This window comes from Sturnus vulgaris, chromosome 4, assembly GCF_052056855.1.
Source record: "Sturnus vulgaris isolate bStuVul1 chromosome 4, bStuVul1.hap1, whole genome shotgun sequence".
In the NCBI taxonomy this organism is placed as follows: domain Eukaryota; kingdom Metazoa; phylum Chordata; class Aves; order Passeriformes; family Sturnidae; genus Sturnus; species Sturnus vulgaris.
Window position 1 is genome coordinate 12,696,816 of NC_142246.1, and position 15,754 is coordinate 12,712,569.

At 36.5% G+C, this 15,754-nt stretch overlaps 1 protein-coding gene across 2 annotated transcripts in view; it reads left to right on the plus strand.

Moving 5' to 3' along the window:
- Nucleotides 1-15,555, plus strand: part of STX18 (syntaxin 18) — a 59,632-nt gene extending 44,077 nt beyond the window's left edge. For both annotated transcript variants that reach the window (XM_014883192.2, XM_088163130.1), the window contains 9 exons: nucleotides 132-247; nucleotides 1,332-1,409; nucleotides 1,511-1,577; nucleotides 4,932-5,047; nucleotides 9,472-9,560; nucleotides 12,654-12,712; nucleotides 13,446-13,515; nucleotides 14,085-14,165; nucleotides 15,439-15,555. In XM_014883192.2, the coding sequence (XP_014738678.2) occupies nucleotides 132-247; nucleotides 1,332-1,409; nucleotides 1,511-1,577; nucleotides 4,932-5,047; nucleotides 9,472-9,560; nucleotides 12,654-12,712; nucleotides 13,446-13,515; nucleotides 14,085-14,165; nucleotides 15,439-15,534 (772 nt within the window). In that variant the 3' untranslated portion in view covers nucleotides 15,535-15,555. The remainder of the gene's footprint in view (nucleotides 1-131; nucleotides 248-1,331; nucleotides 1,410-1,510; nucleotides 1,578-4,931; nucleotides 5,048-9,471; nucleotides 9,561-12,653; nucleotides 12,713-13,445; nucleotides 13,516-14,084; nucleotides 14,166-15,438) is intronic.
- Nucleotides 15,556-15,754: the final 199 nt, after the last annotated feature.

The following is a 15,754-nucleotide window of genomic DNA, read 5'->3' on the forward strand; positions in this document are numbered from 1 at the left end:
ACTTTTTCTGTGAAAATCAGTGTTGCAGAAAAGTTCTTACAAAGATGGTGAGTCATAAGAAGGTCTGAGGAGTGTACTTGGGGATTTTATGTTGGGGATATATTAAGTGACAAGTTTCTCTTGTTTCTCAGCCATATTATGTCTGATTATGTGAGGATGACGGATACAGAGCGTGACCAGATAGATCAAGATGCCCAGGTGTTTATGAGAACGTGTGCTGATGCCATCCATCAGCTCAGAACAGAAGGTAAACTAAGCAGCTCTTACATGTTTTTTTTAGTTCTTGATAAAGGGTAAGGTAATGCTGAATAATGGTGAATCTTAAATGCTTTAGGAAAAAGATTGGGGAAGTCTCGTTGCCTTTTTGTTTGCGTTGGTGTAATGCCATTGGCTGATTAGTACTGTAATTCCATTTTCTTTAATGATAGTGGAAAGAGAAGCCAGAGCATAGAATTTTGTTTATGTGTTCAAATACACCAGTTAGCAAGTGTAAAAAAGAGATATTTGCTACTTGAGTATTAATTCAGCACTGCAGCACAGAGGCCTAAACCAAAGCTCTCTAAATTTGTTGGTAGTCTTTTACTAGCTTGTTTACCTGTAAGGTATTACAGGTATAATACTTGCAAGTTTGAGATAATTAAATAACTTTAACAGAGTCCTGGTTAATCAAAAGTGGTTTTGACAACTTGAGTATGGGATCATACCTTTACTACACTATCTTGTGAAAGTCGTAGAGACAGAATTTCTGTGTTGCCATTTTCAAGTTGGCTTGCTGCATCTTTATTTTATTGATACACAAAAGATTTTAATCAGCTTTAAAATGCCATCTAAACTTAGTTTATTCATTATTCAGAATCATTGAATGTCAGTCATACATGGGAACTGCATAGTATAAAAATGAAAAATATATATGTGAATTAAAAGGATGTTTGACACAATAAATCCCAAAATTTTCCACATAGTCTGTATACTGGAGAATTTGAACAAGTCCAATAATTCAAGCAATTAAATCTCTAGATCTATTTTGCTGTTCTTAGCTAGATGCCGCCTGTTCCTGTTTAGAGTTTAATTGACATAATAGAACTTTGTGGCATATATAAAAATACTTTAGGACACTAGTTATTTTCAGTTTTTGGTTCATTGTAATGACTTGCTGTTTTAGAGAATCTATATTTAAATATCGCTGTGTTTAAAAGAAATACTAATATATTGCATATATAAAATGTGACTAGGCTTTTGAATATAACTTACATGTCAACTGAAAGTGCAAACTGTTGTGGAATTCAGTAAAAAGTTAAAAGATTGTTTTATATTTTTCTTTTGTGTTTCAGCACACAAGGGTGTCCAGTCTACTCAGGTGAAGGAGCACAGAACAGCTGTCTTGGACTTCATTGAAGATTACTTAAAAAGTACTTAGTTTACTGAATAGTTACAAATGGCTGATTGTACTTTCCAAGAAAGGAATCTTGGTCTTTTAACCTGAAATTTTATTTACTGCTGTCTTGAACAGGAGTGTGCAAGCTGTATTCTGAACAAAGAGCCATCCGAGTTAAGCAAGTAATAGATAAGAAGAGACTGTAAGTAGTGTAAAAAAATAGTTTAATTGTGCCTTTCACTGTTAGGACATTCACCAAAACTATTGTTCATGTTTAGATTCTAAGGAGATTGTTTTTATGGAAGTTTGTGGTTGGATGGATGAGCAACTTCTGATGTCAACAGGTGCATTCCAGGCTCTTTACACTTCAGGCATGTGAAGTCAAGCCTGAAAGCAGCAGAGTGCCATTATAGTGTTGTAGTTCTCATTTAGGTAAAGGATAAAAGCACAAATCAGTAAAATGCGGGTTAACAAACCTATTTGACTTCTACAAATTCACCAAAATGGTTTTTTTTGCTTTTTTTAAAAGATCCTATCTTTCTGCTGAACAGGTGACTGTTAATAAATACTGCTTGGGATGGCAGGTGTTCATGGCAAGCAGAAACATGATGAAAACAAAAAAACTAGAATGTAATTTCTGAATAGAAGCAAGAGCTTCCACTTCCTATAGTGGCACTTGTTAAGGCTGCTAATGTAGAGCTGAAAATGTCATGGGGACTTTACAGGTGATGTGTTTGCTGCCTTTTTGGTCTAGTGGGATTTTTTTTTTAGTCAAGTTTCAAACTCCGTATTTCTTCACTTTCTTTTTCTGCATACTCACAGTTACGAGAATGATACGGAAACTGAGCAGGTTTGCAATCTATTTAATACCGGAGAGGTTTTCCATGTCTTCTCACTCTGCATCATTTGAATAGTAACCTCAAGGTCCATTATCTATATTTTAACTTAAAATAATACAGTTCTAGAACATGCACATAAATAAATTCTTGAGCATTTTTCCAAGACTTGGTGCGGGTTTATCAGTTTGGTGTTTGGGTTGATCAGCTACAGTTACATTGAACCCAGAGAGACGTTTTCAAAAGTTCATATGTATATTTTGATATTGATAGAATGATTCAGCCTGATTAAGCACAATTAGATTCATTCAAATACATCCCCATGAGGCATAAATAGTAGTACATGTGGGGAATAAGACCAAAACCAAGAAAACAAAATACCACAAATCACTTCTGAAACTTGGTAAGAAGTAATAAGAGAAAAGTAAGGCATTGGTGTTTTTGTAGCTCCCACTACTTTTCAGAAAAAAAAAACTGTGTGATACTTTTAATGTGTAAAAATACAGAATCTTATCAGTATTCTTCATATGAAAGAGCTTCAAAGAAAGATAGCATTGTTCCTGCAGTCATAGCAGTAGCTAATGAATACCAGCTCTTCTGTTACTACTCTTACGTTACTGTTTCCTGTGAAATCCCAGGTTCAGGATTTGTCAGATGAATAAATAGAGAAAAAAACCTCAATTTGATGTGTTATTTCGGAAGTTAGAGTACCACTTAACTAAAGAGCAGTAAGGCATTAAGAATTAACCCAAAAGATACATTCTTATTGGAGGTTCCCTCTATTCCTCTCTTTATGGATGCAAGAAGAAGAAAACAGATGTTGACCAGGTGGAGTCTGTATGCACTGCAGATGTGATGTAATGGCTAAATTGTCATTTAAATTAAAAATTCAATTAAAATAAATCACAGGGCATAACCCTACCTTTATTATGACTTAAAGAAAAATAGTAATGTTGATTTGTAATTTCCCTGAGGATTTCAGCAAGTGCTTTATGTGATAAGAATATGTACCCTCTCTTAAAAGAACCAGGCATCCTTTAAACAGTGCATCCCACTTTGTTCATTTTAAATTGAAAGTTTCCTGTATTCCTATACTGTGCACAGTAAGGACAACAAACAATAAAGGAATATGTTTCTTTAGAAATAAATTAATCCTAGTGCAGCTCTTCTTTCCTGACGTTTAGTCAATTTAGAATATGTGCATATCAGACAATACTGAAAAGTTTGCCATAGAAATATATTTCATCATGTTTCCTTTTATATTGATAACTATCCTCTTCAACAAATTGCCTGAGTGTTATAATTTTCTTACAGAGGTTGCCTTTATGTATTCATTCACATTTTCTGATTAAAAAGTTCAGATGGTTAGGACTAGCTTCACAGAAAGAAAAGCTGAGAAATAGAAACACAAGCATTTTTTTTTTAATGGTGCTTGGGTGTAATTTTCAATTTTAATGTTTATTGGTATTCAAGATTATTTCAATTTTAAACTTCTTTTTCCATTAGAAGGTTTTGTGAATTATGTATGCAATTATTCAAATCAAGCTGATATTTTTGTTACATGGGGAAATGGTGTTTTATTAGCATTAAAACTATTATTTGAACTGCACAGATATGTTGATAAGTGGGGTTTTTTTCTTATTATTAGGCAAATTTGAGAGGGAGGAGATGAGAGAAGAATTCTTCTCTGTAAAATTACCAAAAGCCCAGTACTTGCAGAGGTTTTGTAACTAAAAAAGGTTCCCTGCTACAGTTTTTTCTTGTTAAATAGTGATCACTCAGTGATAATTGCATTATATTCTGTTTTTCACAGAATTTTCTTATTATGAGTTAGAATTTAGACACAATGCAAAGAAGGAACACAAAAGGCAACATCTTCTGTTAGGCACAGGGGAGAATTGCAACTTGTAATGAGATTAACTGTTGATTATATTTGAGAGGGTCGGAAGTGATAAAGGGTAGGGTGGAATCACCTGGCACAGCAGTGATACCACCCGCTGGTTTTTGGTTTTTTGGTTCTTTGCTTTCTCCAACAGCATTACTAAACATCTAACTGCCTGCTATGTAGCAGTTACAGAATTCATTGTAGAAAATAATAAACCACAGAAATTTACTGGGAAAAAAACATGTTGCCACTAATTTTCAACATTTTTTGATGCCACACTGAAACATACTTGACAAGTACTTAACATATAGTCACTGAATAAGCTTCTCATGTTTTGCATTGCCTTTGTAAAATTACCTAAGAGGGACTTAAAAGTAGTATAAGAAAGCTAATTCTATTGTATTTCCTTTATGATAATTGAAAATATAGAGTAAAATTATCATTATTATTTGAAAAAAATAAAGAAGTAGTGCTTAGCCATTGCTACTAATTTTTTTCAGTATGACCTAAATGTTCGCTTTTTAAAAAAAAACTAATACACTGGATTTTTGAAATGAAGTTTAATAAAGTGTCAATATTTTTATGCTGTAGCCTTCAGTATTTTCAACTCTAAGCATGTGGTGCATTTTGTTCAGGAATACTATTTATGCTTTCTTTGCTTTTGTAATAATGTTTCAGTGACAGTTGCCAAGTACATTTTGTATCTTGGCTGGAAAACCTTAAATGTGAAGTTCAAAAGAGTTAAAGTACTGAATTTAGTAATCCATGGTTGTTCTCATTGTAGAGAAATACATCTGTGTAGTATCAGTTAAATCATAGACTTTTGTACTTCTAGGTCCAAACTTGAACCTGAGCAGAGCAATGTGTCCAAAGCTCCTCTTTCCACTGAAAAATCTTCACAGAGTCCTTCAGAGGATTCTGAAGAAAAACTTTTTGCAGAGGAAAGCAAAGGTAAGAATAAAATATAGTTACATTTTACTTTTTGTGGCAAGACCTGTTTGGTCAATAGTACTTCCTTCACTTTAGAAGGGTCAATTGCTATGACTAGCATGTTTTCCATTTTCATCTTCCTTGAGCTGATCAGGCTTCTGTGAAGCATATCGGGAGAACAAGGAAGCAAAGCCTTAAACTTTTTGACATGTGAGCGAAACAAGTCATATGCTTTGCTGAATTCTTCATCCTCTTAATAACCTCTTTATGAACTCTTTCCTTTTCATTATTTTTTTATCAATATCGTGTCTTCTGAAATTTGTCTGATTTTTCCATATTCCTTTCAGTGAATGCAAGGACTTAGAAAGTAGGTCAATGACTCTCTGGGAGCGTGCTGTAGTTTTTAAGCACAAAGACCTTGAGTTGGACACTCCTGCAGTAGGAACTAGAAGGTGAAACATGCTCACACAGAGGAGGTTGTTGGCTGGTCAGATCCAGTAGTTTTGGGGCTTTCTTCTTGACAGCATTGGGTTGCCCTGCTGGGGGGATTGCATCTCATCTTTCAGTGGGCAGGAGAAGTCCAAAACAGTATCTCTGACCTTGGGGTCATTTCAGATAGTGCAGATCTTGATGGGATTTGCAAGCACTGGTTCTCATTCCTGGTTGCCTGCTTCTCAGGCTAAGGGATAGAAGCCATTTCAATTCTTTTAGCCATTTCAGCCTGTCCTGGGATGTGTGTGCTGGCAGAGCTTTGGAGCAGAGTGCCTTTCAGAGTACCACCACTATGCAGATAATTTCAGGTTTCGTGCCTAAAGAGAAATTTTGTTTCCGTGATTCTGAAGTTGCTTTCCCTGGCTTGAGGTTTCCCACGTGTGTTGTCTAAAGAAGACCAAGGTACCTTGTGATTCACAGCAGGAATTTTTTTCCTTCTAATTACATTATACTGGGATAATACTTTATCAGGATAGAACAAATGCAATGTTGGCCATATTATTCTGATGAACCATTGTTTCTTTAGTGATTTTTATTAAAAGAGTAAAGTTCTTCTGTTAGGTGACTCCAGGGCCATACAGAGGGTGGATTCATGTGAAGTGGGTGCTCCACTTCTGGATGAAGTCTCTTAACACTGAATTACCTCACAATGTGTGAATGACTTTATTTTCTGAAAATGGCTTTTCTTATCTTCCTAACCAGTTTGTACTTCTGCAGCCCTATCAGTGTGCTTTTTTTCCCCCTCAACACTGAATTTATTGTAAGAGGTATAGGTTTTGATTATGTGCCATTTCTAGTGCTTAACTTTTTATAGTGTGTCATAAGTGATGCAGCACACAGGCATAGATGAGTTTCACCTTAACCTGTTATCAGTGTTTTGCAGCTGTGAGCTGGTGCCACTGGAGAAGCAGCAGCATAGTAGCATCTTCATTGCCCTGTGATCTTTCCTTGTTACCAAATGTCCCTGCAGTCTGTGGAAGTGTGCACTCCCACCATATAGTGTCATTACAATTTTTAGCTCCAAAAATCTGTGCCACACCATGGAAAATACTGTTCCTTGGTTGCCTTGGACACAGCAAACTACTGCAGTAAATAGAAATGCAGCTATTTTATTGTGCATTAATTTTGATTACTCCAATTCTCCCTTTCATGAATTTTTGCTTTAATTTTTATGAGAAAGTTGGGGTCCTGCTACACAAGTGGTGCTGCTGCAGTACTTACAAGGGTTTGCTGACTAGACGTTGAGAAAACTAGGGAACTTGTATATCAAAATAAATCTGTCTGGAACAGTATGCAAATGCACACAGCCTCACAAAGTGCTGGTTGCTGCTGCTTACAGGAATCAGCCTTGTGACTTCGCTGGTAGGTGGTTGTCAAAGTGTGAAAATAACATGAACAAGATGACTAGCAAACAAGAAGCTCAGTTTAAATCTTACAGCCTTTGATGTGTACTTTTTTTCCAAGTAACTTTTCAAATTTTTAGGAAGCCAGAGAAATGTTTGCATTTTGAAATAAGCTTTTTCATCCTCAGGATGTTGGTGGTTTAGAGAATGGTGATAATTTGTTTTTGAATGAATTAGCCATCAGCAGCATGCCTGGATCTGAGTCCCTTGGGTTAAATGTCATCTGTAAAGATTCTTTTAAGAGCAGCTTTTGGTCCTGTCCTTAATTTGAACAGCTGACTGTGCTACTTGATATGCTGAAGCACAACTTGGGTTTTGTTTGGTTTTTTGGCAGAAACCAAAGCAAAATGTGATTACCTTTGTTTTGAGGCAAAGCACCTGTTTACATTAGAATTATAGTGGACGTGGCTCATGGTAGGAAAATAGTGTCTCTGGAGAGTGCTTTTATATACTGGCAGTATTTATTTGCATATTACAAATTTGACATTTAGTTTATGGAAATAAATGTAAATAATGGGTAGCTTTTGAACTGGTCCACAAGCTTAGCAGCTGTCTCCTTTCAGCGTGGAAAAAGGTTCAGAGGATTTGATCATTATTTTATATATCTGTCACGAGTTAACTACTTCTCTTTCTGAAATAGAAATGTAGTTTGGCTTTTTTTGCTGGCTGAATTGCAGAAATGCATTAATGTCAGCTCTCTGAAAGCTGCAGAAAGCCCAAAACATCCCACAGTGACAGGAGGAACCCTGGGGAGATACATGTTTCTTGCTTACCTCTTACCATAAGTGTATTTGTTTATTAGCCATCACATTGGATACAGGTGCTGTTTTTTAACAGTGCTGGCAGGGCCTAAAGCTAATTGGTTCCTCTGGGATAAAATAGGAGGGTTTTCTCTTTTTTTTCTCCATAAACTATTTTTTTTTTAATATGGTAAATAATTTATCGTAATTTTGATATAATGTAAATACATTGATTACATAAACAAATAAGTTTTGTGTTCCTGTGAAATAGATTTGAAATACTGATAGTACCCCATTAAAAAAATAGTTGGATGCTTTCTAAACAATCTTTAAAGAGATTCTTGGGTTTATATTTTACTACTTATAAGAAAGAACTGATCTATTTTTTGGTTTGGGGTTGTTTTGGTTTTTTTAAATTCATTTTATTCCTTATCCACATCCCTAATTTTTAACATTCATAAACAATTGTCATTGTTTATTCATCCTGGTTAGGTTGTTGGGAGGCAAAAAAAAAGTTTATAAAGGCGACATACACAATACTCTTTTTCAGTATTAATGTTTTCAAGAGTTTGCACAAATACTATCATGAAGGATAAAATGGAAAACTTCTCTTTATATCTCTTTTCATATTATAAATGGACTACTCCTTTCAGAGGCTTCCCAAGACAAGTCAGTCTCTGAATGATGATGCATCAGTGCTGCTTAAGTAATTGAAATAAATTATGTCTAGGAAGTTACAACAAAACAAATTAAAATACACATAAATGCTCAAAAGATTGACTGAATAAATAGGAAGCCTGAAATGTATGGAAAGGTAGAAATGAAATCTTTCTGGGTTTTAATTTGCAATCTGCATTTAATGCATCAAAGCAGGTTGAGGGTTGATCCATTGCAGGGTGGTACAGATCTCTCTTGGGTTTTGTAAGGTTGTTACAGCCATTGGGGAGAAGAGAGACTCTCTCAAGGCTGTAGTCTCACAAGCTTTTTAAACACTGATGCTAGAACAGCTTCAGAAACAGTAGATTCCTGTAGCACAGTTTCTTTCCCATTCTAACTTCTTCCTCTATAATCAGAAGTATATAATTAAGCCTAAAATTAAATCTTCTAGAAGGGAATATCCCAGAAATAGCCCTTCATGATCTTTTATGCCCGACTCATACAAAGATTTATGCAGATGAGTAGCTTTAATCAAAGGGGAAATACGACTGAAATGAATGAAGCAGCTTTGATGTGTTATGGTTAATTTGTGGGGCTGGAGCGGATTCCTGTTACATGCAGGAAGACCTCTTGCACAGTGTGGTGTGGGATTTGCTCTGTAATAGGAAGTTTAAACAGCATGACAAAATCGAGTTTGTCTTTGAGCTTTGCTCAAAACATCTTTGAGATTCTGTCTTTAATTTCTGAAAGGAGAGGCTGGTGGTTCTGTTGTCTCACTGGAAGATAATATTTTGCATATAGACTGTCATTTTGAAAATTGTGTGGTTTTTCTGTTAAAAGACAACTGCTACAGTATTGTGCCCTAAAAGCTCTTCCTGCATTATGAATTGTTTTACATCTTTCTCTGTCAGTATGTTACTGCAGCTCCCTTTAGTTCACAAGATTAAACCTACATGAAGGCTTTTGGACCTGTTCAGAAATTAAAGGTTATTGATGTAATTTTGTGCTGTAAATACAGGGTGAATCTCAGTAACTGACAAAGAAGATACAACAATTTCATCATCAGTCTAACATGGATGAGAAATTATTTAGACTTTACTATTCAGTGCCCTGTAAAATTCAGTGTCTGAAGTGTTTGGTGGTTCTTTTACAGATAGAAACCTTCCCGATGCCCAAAGTAACCTTGGATTATGGGGGGACAGCAGAGGTGAAGATGAGCTGTCACCTGAAGAAATACAAATGGTATGTTTATCCTGTGTCTGATTGTCCATTTTATTGTATTTTCTTCTGTATTCACGTGTGGTAAAAAAAAAAGTACAGATTTACCTAAATTAGCTTTTAACATTTTATGCAGAGTAATGCCATAAGAAGATACACTTTTTGCTTGTGACTTCCTGGTTCTTTTGGTAGCAGCTAATATTTAAAAATGCTACAAAATACATGGAGACATGAAATTAATAAAAACTATCTTTCAGCAATTGCAATTAAAATTGGTTTCTACCATTACAATTGCTAATTGCTTTGTTTAGTCAGGAAACACTAGAAGTCAAGGCAACATCAGAAGAATCATTATGAAACTTCTGAAAGAATAAATTGTTTGCTCTTTTTTCTTAGACAGTTTCTAGAACACAAATAGTTGTACTACTTAACTATTACTGTGAAGCTATACTTAATTTTATTTTATTTTTTTTATTATCAAAATCACATTAGTTTCCTAGAAGGAATAGCTACAAGGTGTCTGTCACAACAGAATTTAATGAATGTTAACATTTTTGTATTTCTCTGCTATCAGCATGTTTATAGATTGATCCAATTCTGCTTACGTTTGAATAGGAAGTTTCTGACATAGGCATGATTGCTGACAGCCTGTCAGATTTTTTGATATTCCTAAAATTTATCATTTTGAACATAGCTCAGAATTCTTAGAAAAGCTCTGTACATTTGCACACACTGCCTTGAGTTCCTGTAAAGAAAGAAAAACTGATTTCAATCAGTAGCTGTGCAGATACCAGAACAGTGAGCTTTATAGGGCAGAGGGCTGCAGCAGTATGACTTTGTGAAGCTTCCTTGGCAGTGATTCGAGGTGTTCCCAGACAGAGAGCACACCATTCTTCCAGTCAGAGATGAGTAAGTTGCACATAATTATGGAATGGCTTTTTAAAGAGAAAACTTTCTTCAGAGGTTGCTCTGTATGCTCTCATATTGTTCTTGAGTGCCAATCTAAAATCTAGAGGCTTACTCTGCTGTTTTCTTTTAAAAGATAATTCTTTACATGTTTTCATTCTCCTTTCTTTAGGCACAATACTGTTAGGCTCCTTGCTGTCGGCTTCCAGTGAAAACGGGAAATGAGAGTTGAGGATGATGGCTCTGACAGGGCCTGCTGACTGAAAGCTAAATGCCACTTTTGTTCTGTAGGCCTAGAATCATAGGAAAAATCTCCTTTCTGAAAGGGTTTTTGAGCTTTGGCTGCCCAGGGAAGTGGTGGAGTCACCATCCCTGGCGGTATTTAAAAGACATGTAGACATGGCAGTTAGGGGCATGGTTTAGTGGTGGCCTTAGGTTGTTATCTTGATCTGTAAGATCTTTTCTAAAACAATTCTATGAAAAGGTAGCTTGCAGTCTGTAAACTGCTGTGTTGGTTTTAAATTGGGATGGTTTGTGTCATATCATACTTAGCAAATCCTCAGTCATGGTTCCGTGATCCTTTGTGTAGATTAAATAATGAATTAAAGCCCTGTCATTGCTAAAGCATCAATTCCTATTGGTATTTTACCCTCAGGAGAGAGCTTGACGTTATTCAATATGTTTGTAGGCTGCTGCATGATTCACACAATAAATTTCAGTTTATAACTCTGAATACAGGTATATTAATGTTCTTTACAGTTATTGTGAGCAGATGTCTTGTGATTGCATAGAGTGGGAAAAATCTGTCTCTGCTGTTTGGAGCCATGAAAGTATCTACTTTTCTCTGACTTTATCTTTTCTTTGGTCAGTTGGTCTTAAATTCAGGAACAGCACATCTAATGAGTTCTCTCATGAGATAACTAAAAGGAATTTATTTTATGCCTTGGATTTTTAGCCATATATTAAGCAGTTTGTCACTTTATGCCATACTTTGGTGACAGAATCTTTCACTGTCATGAAAGGGGCTACTTTAATAAGCCATAAATCGCTGAGCTATGCTGATTGCTAGAGCTTGGTTTTATCTTCCCATCATGTAAATCCTTTTGTGACGCACTGGTATATGATGTGTTCAGTGCTCAAATCCTTTGTTCAATTGCCTTTTTTAGCATATCTTAACTGCTGTCTGTGCAAGTGCTCTATCAGCCATGATTTCAAGTTGCAAAGATCATTTAGCAATTTAAAAAGCAATCTGTGCCAGTGGAAGGTTTTAAATATCAAAGGGAGTTTTTAAAGAATAATTTCTCAAGTGGATTTGTGCTATTTGTAAAGGATTAAAGTAATTCACTGTTTCTTTACTGAAAATTTGTCTTCTCAATTAGTTACCATCTCAGTTTTTTAAGGCAGCAAAATAGGGAATTTCTAATATTGAATATTTGTACAGATATCCTTACAAAAGTCAGAAAAAACAATTGCAGCATGGTGGCCCCACTTAGTCACCCAAGGGCCAACCAGCGATCCCAGTGCTAAATCTCATGGTTCTACTTCATTGCTCTGTGCCTTGGCTTTGTTGTGAGGTGACTCCACCAGAACCAGACATACAATAGTCATGAATGTAAAGCAGTGCAGTGATGAAGCACCTTTAGCCATCTGCTGCTGTGAAGTAAATATCACTGTATTTTAGGCAATTACACTTTCAGAAATGCTCTGCTCTGTAGGTGGTGTCACTACAGACAGCAGTGACAATGACACTTGAATGTATTGCAACACTGGTATTACTTTATTTGACAAAACCATTGGATCTTCAGAGTGCAGATCAATGGGACTTTATGGAACTGTGCAATATGTTGCTCTCTGTTCCCCTTCAATTCATGGAAGCCTTCCCTGAGACCTCTACCTCACAGTGAAGGTGGCAGTGCCCAGTAACCTTCGTCTTAGACTCTCCTTTAACCTAGGAGAGAAGGCTGTTCTTCCCAATGAGGTAGACAGTGAGCCTCTAGTACAAAAAGAAATCTGGACATTAAAAGAAATCAGGATGTTAAATAAAAATTTTTTCTTCATTCTTTATGATAGAAATTGTTGTGTCAGAAGACTAAACCTTTCTCTGTGAGATTGACTGTTACCTGTCTTCAAACACATACCTCATTTCAGACTCACTTCTGGGGAATTAAACCTATAAATTTGGTGTGTCATTTCCTTCTCTTCTTTTTCCAGTTTGAACAGGAGAACCAGAGACTTGTTGGTGAAATGAACAATCTCTTTGATGAAGTCAGGTACAATTTTCTGTTACTTGGCAGATCAGTGGTGTTCCCATGCCCCAGTCAGTCCCCGAGTGCAGGGCATTGGCTGCAGGACACCTGCCTGCTCCTGCTCTAGTGCTGTGGGAGGAGCTGGGCCAAAACACCAGTGCCCAGGAAAGGAACCGTGTGCTGTCCCACAGTGTAAAGAATGGTAGCACTGGTTACATGTGGAACGTTGATATTCTCCCTTACCCAAGTTTTAAAGTAAATTTTCCATTTCTATCGTGTTGTCTGCTGGATATCCAGATGGCAGCAAGGGAGGTGCCTTTGCTGACCCTGTGCAGACAGGCGGTGGTGCCATTCACTCTCCCCAGCTGTGCAGAACACCCACACAGCTACTCAAGCTAGAAACTGAATTTGGTTATCAGTCCTAGGCAAGGTGAACTGCACACACCAGAGTAGCATATGAAAAGGGTGTGTCAAAATCAACTGCTTAAGGCCCAGCAGGGATGTTACTGTATGAAATGAAAGCATTACAAGAAATGAAAGGCACTTCTGGGGGTGCCTTTCCCAGGGCTTCACTGTGGGCTGGTTGTCTTCCAGCCAGGCACTGTGCAAGCCCTAGTCCAGGCTACTGCTGCCTCACAGATAACTGACAAAGCAGTGGCCTCCTGAGCAGCCACTTACTGGGCTGGAGGGTCTGAATCTGCAGCAGCAAGACATGTTTGCACCAGTTTCTAATGGAGTATTTCTGTTCTTTGCCAAGACAAATTGAAGGAAAAGTGGTGGAAATCTCCAGATTACAAGAGATATTCACAGAGAAAGTCTTGCAACAGGTTAGTATAATTTAATACTACAGCAGCAAATACAACTTGAGATTTTCTTGGGGCATTTTGGTCTTGATTGCCAACTTGTGTACGTAAAATTAACAAATCTTCAATACAAATGTGAAGTAAAATATTTTTGTTTGTTTTTCAAATTTAATATCATGATATTTACTGCTGTTACTTACTAGTATGTACCAGGAATGGAAAATGAGAGATATGTGTTAGAATGATCCCTCTGCTTCAGAACTAGTGTCATGTTAAAGGTATTCTTTAACAGCATCCTTTCTGGAAATGTTGGCACCCCCTCCAAAAGAGCTGGGAAAATTCAGAAAAATTGACTCTAGATAAATGGGAGACTTCCTTCTGGTCTTGGTGGTTTCCATTCAGGTTCATAAAATCACCAATAAAGAAATTACAATTTAAATGTATTACTCTCTGCCTTTGCATGAATGAAACAAAGATGTTAGTAATACCAAATTTTATTTTACTTTTGAGTTCTGCTTGTTCCCCAAGTCCTTGGAAGTGTTTTTTCCATAACATTCATTACTATTTCTCAATTTTATTTCTTTTTTAAACAGGAAACTGATATTGACAATATCCATCAATTGGTTGTGGGTGCAACAGAGAATATAAAAGAAGGCAATGAAGACATAAGAGAGGTAATATCTTGAAGTTGTGTTTTAGACTCATTTTCCCTAACTTTCAGTTTTTTCCAGGTGTTGCTTTAAAACAGTACGTGTGAGCTCACCCATGGGACTGGTGCAGTGGGTGTTGGGTGTCAGGACAGGGGTTTGGGAAAACTGTTCAAGACAGCTGAGCTTCTCAATAGTTCATGATCTGAATAGCTACACAAGACTGCAGAAATCTACTTGTCCTCAGCAGTTTTTAAACATGAAGGTCACCTGCCTTGCATTTAAGCACCTGTGAAGTTTCTTTAAAAAAATAAGGGGGGGGGGGGTGTCAGAAATTGCAGACTACCAATATAAGACAGTGCTGAAACAGTTGAAGCAGAATGCTGAGTGTTAGCAGAAGAGACTCTTTACCACCCTGAACACCTCTTGCATGCTCCTAGGAAACAAATCTCTTCCACTCTTTTACTAATTAGAAGGAAAGGATGTTTTCTTTTGGGAACTGAGATTGCAGTAAAAATTGAGTTCCTGAATTAGGCTACTGAGTAAATGGCTCACTTCTTTCTCCCTCCTGAGAGCATACAGAAAAGGTATCTCAAGGATGAGTTATCCACTGCTCTGCTCTTCTGAAAAGTGCACCAAATATGGCAAGAACTGAAGCTAGATTTTGCTTCACTTTTTCATCCTGAGGAATAGTGAAAGGCGGTAAAATAAAAGACTTTGTTACTCACATTAGTGTTTGTATCATATAAAAAAAAATCCATATATAAGTCTAAAAATGAGACCAAAAACAAGTCCCCTGTTGGTCTCAATGTTGGAATGGAGAAGCCAAGAAAAATACTGGCTCTGAGATTGAAATAAGTGACTGAGTTATTTCCAGAGGTGTCAGGGATTTTGTTTTTCTTTATTTGTTGTTTGGTTTTGTTCTTTTTTGATTTGTTTCAAGTCAGATCTTTATTAGAAAGATGAAGGCCTGATTACTTTTAATCAGAGAGTTTCACTTTAACTTTGAAGCATGTACTTTCTGATATAGTTCCTAGTGTTTGACTGTATGAGATCTTGGGATTTGAATGGGTTTTATTTTTTTTTCCAAATGGGCAATTTTAAGATTTTGAGTGCGACTTCAGTATGATAAATCTAAAGAAGTACAGCCAACCTGATCTGCATTCACCCGAAATTAAAGGCAAATTTTGTTGTTTCTCTTGTGGGAGGGAAGGATGATGTCACAAACAGACATTCTGGGTTGCCACTGTTGAAATTCTATTTACTGGTAATGGTAACAGGGATAACCTTTCCCTCACAGGCCATCAAAAACAATGCTGGATTTAGAGTATGGATCCTCTTCTTCCTTGTGATGTGTTCATTCTCCTTGCTTTTCCTGGACTGGTATGATAATTAATTAAACATACTACTGGCTCCATGCTCTGTTTTTAAATGGTCTTTTTTTAGTGGAGGGGGGTATAACAGCATACTTGCGTATTTTATGCATTTTCTCATACCTCTATGATGGAAATATTTTCCAATAAATGTGTGTGCACATATCCATTAGTACATTAATTTTAAATCCCTGTATCAAACATAAAACCATGCTTGTCCTCTGGAGAACATAAAATTCTTTG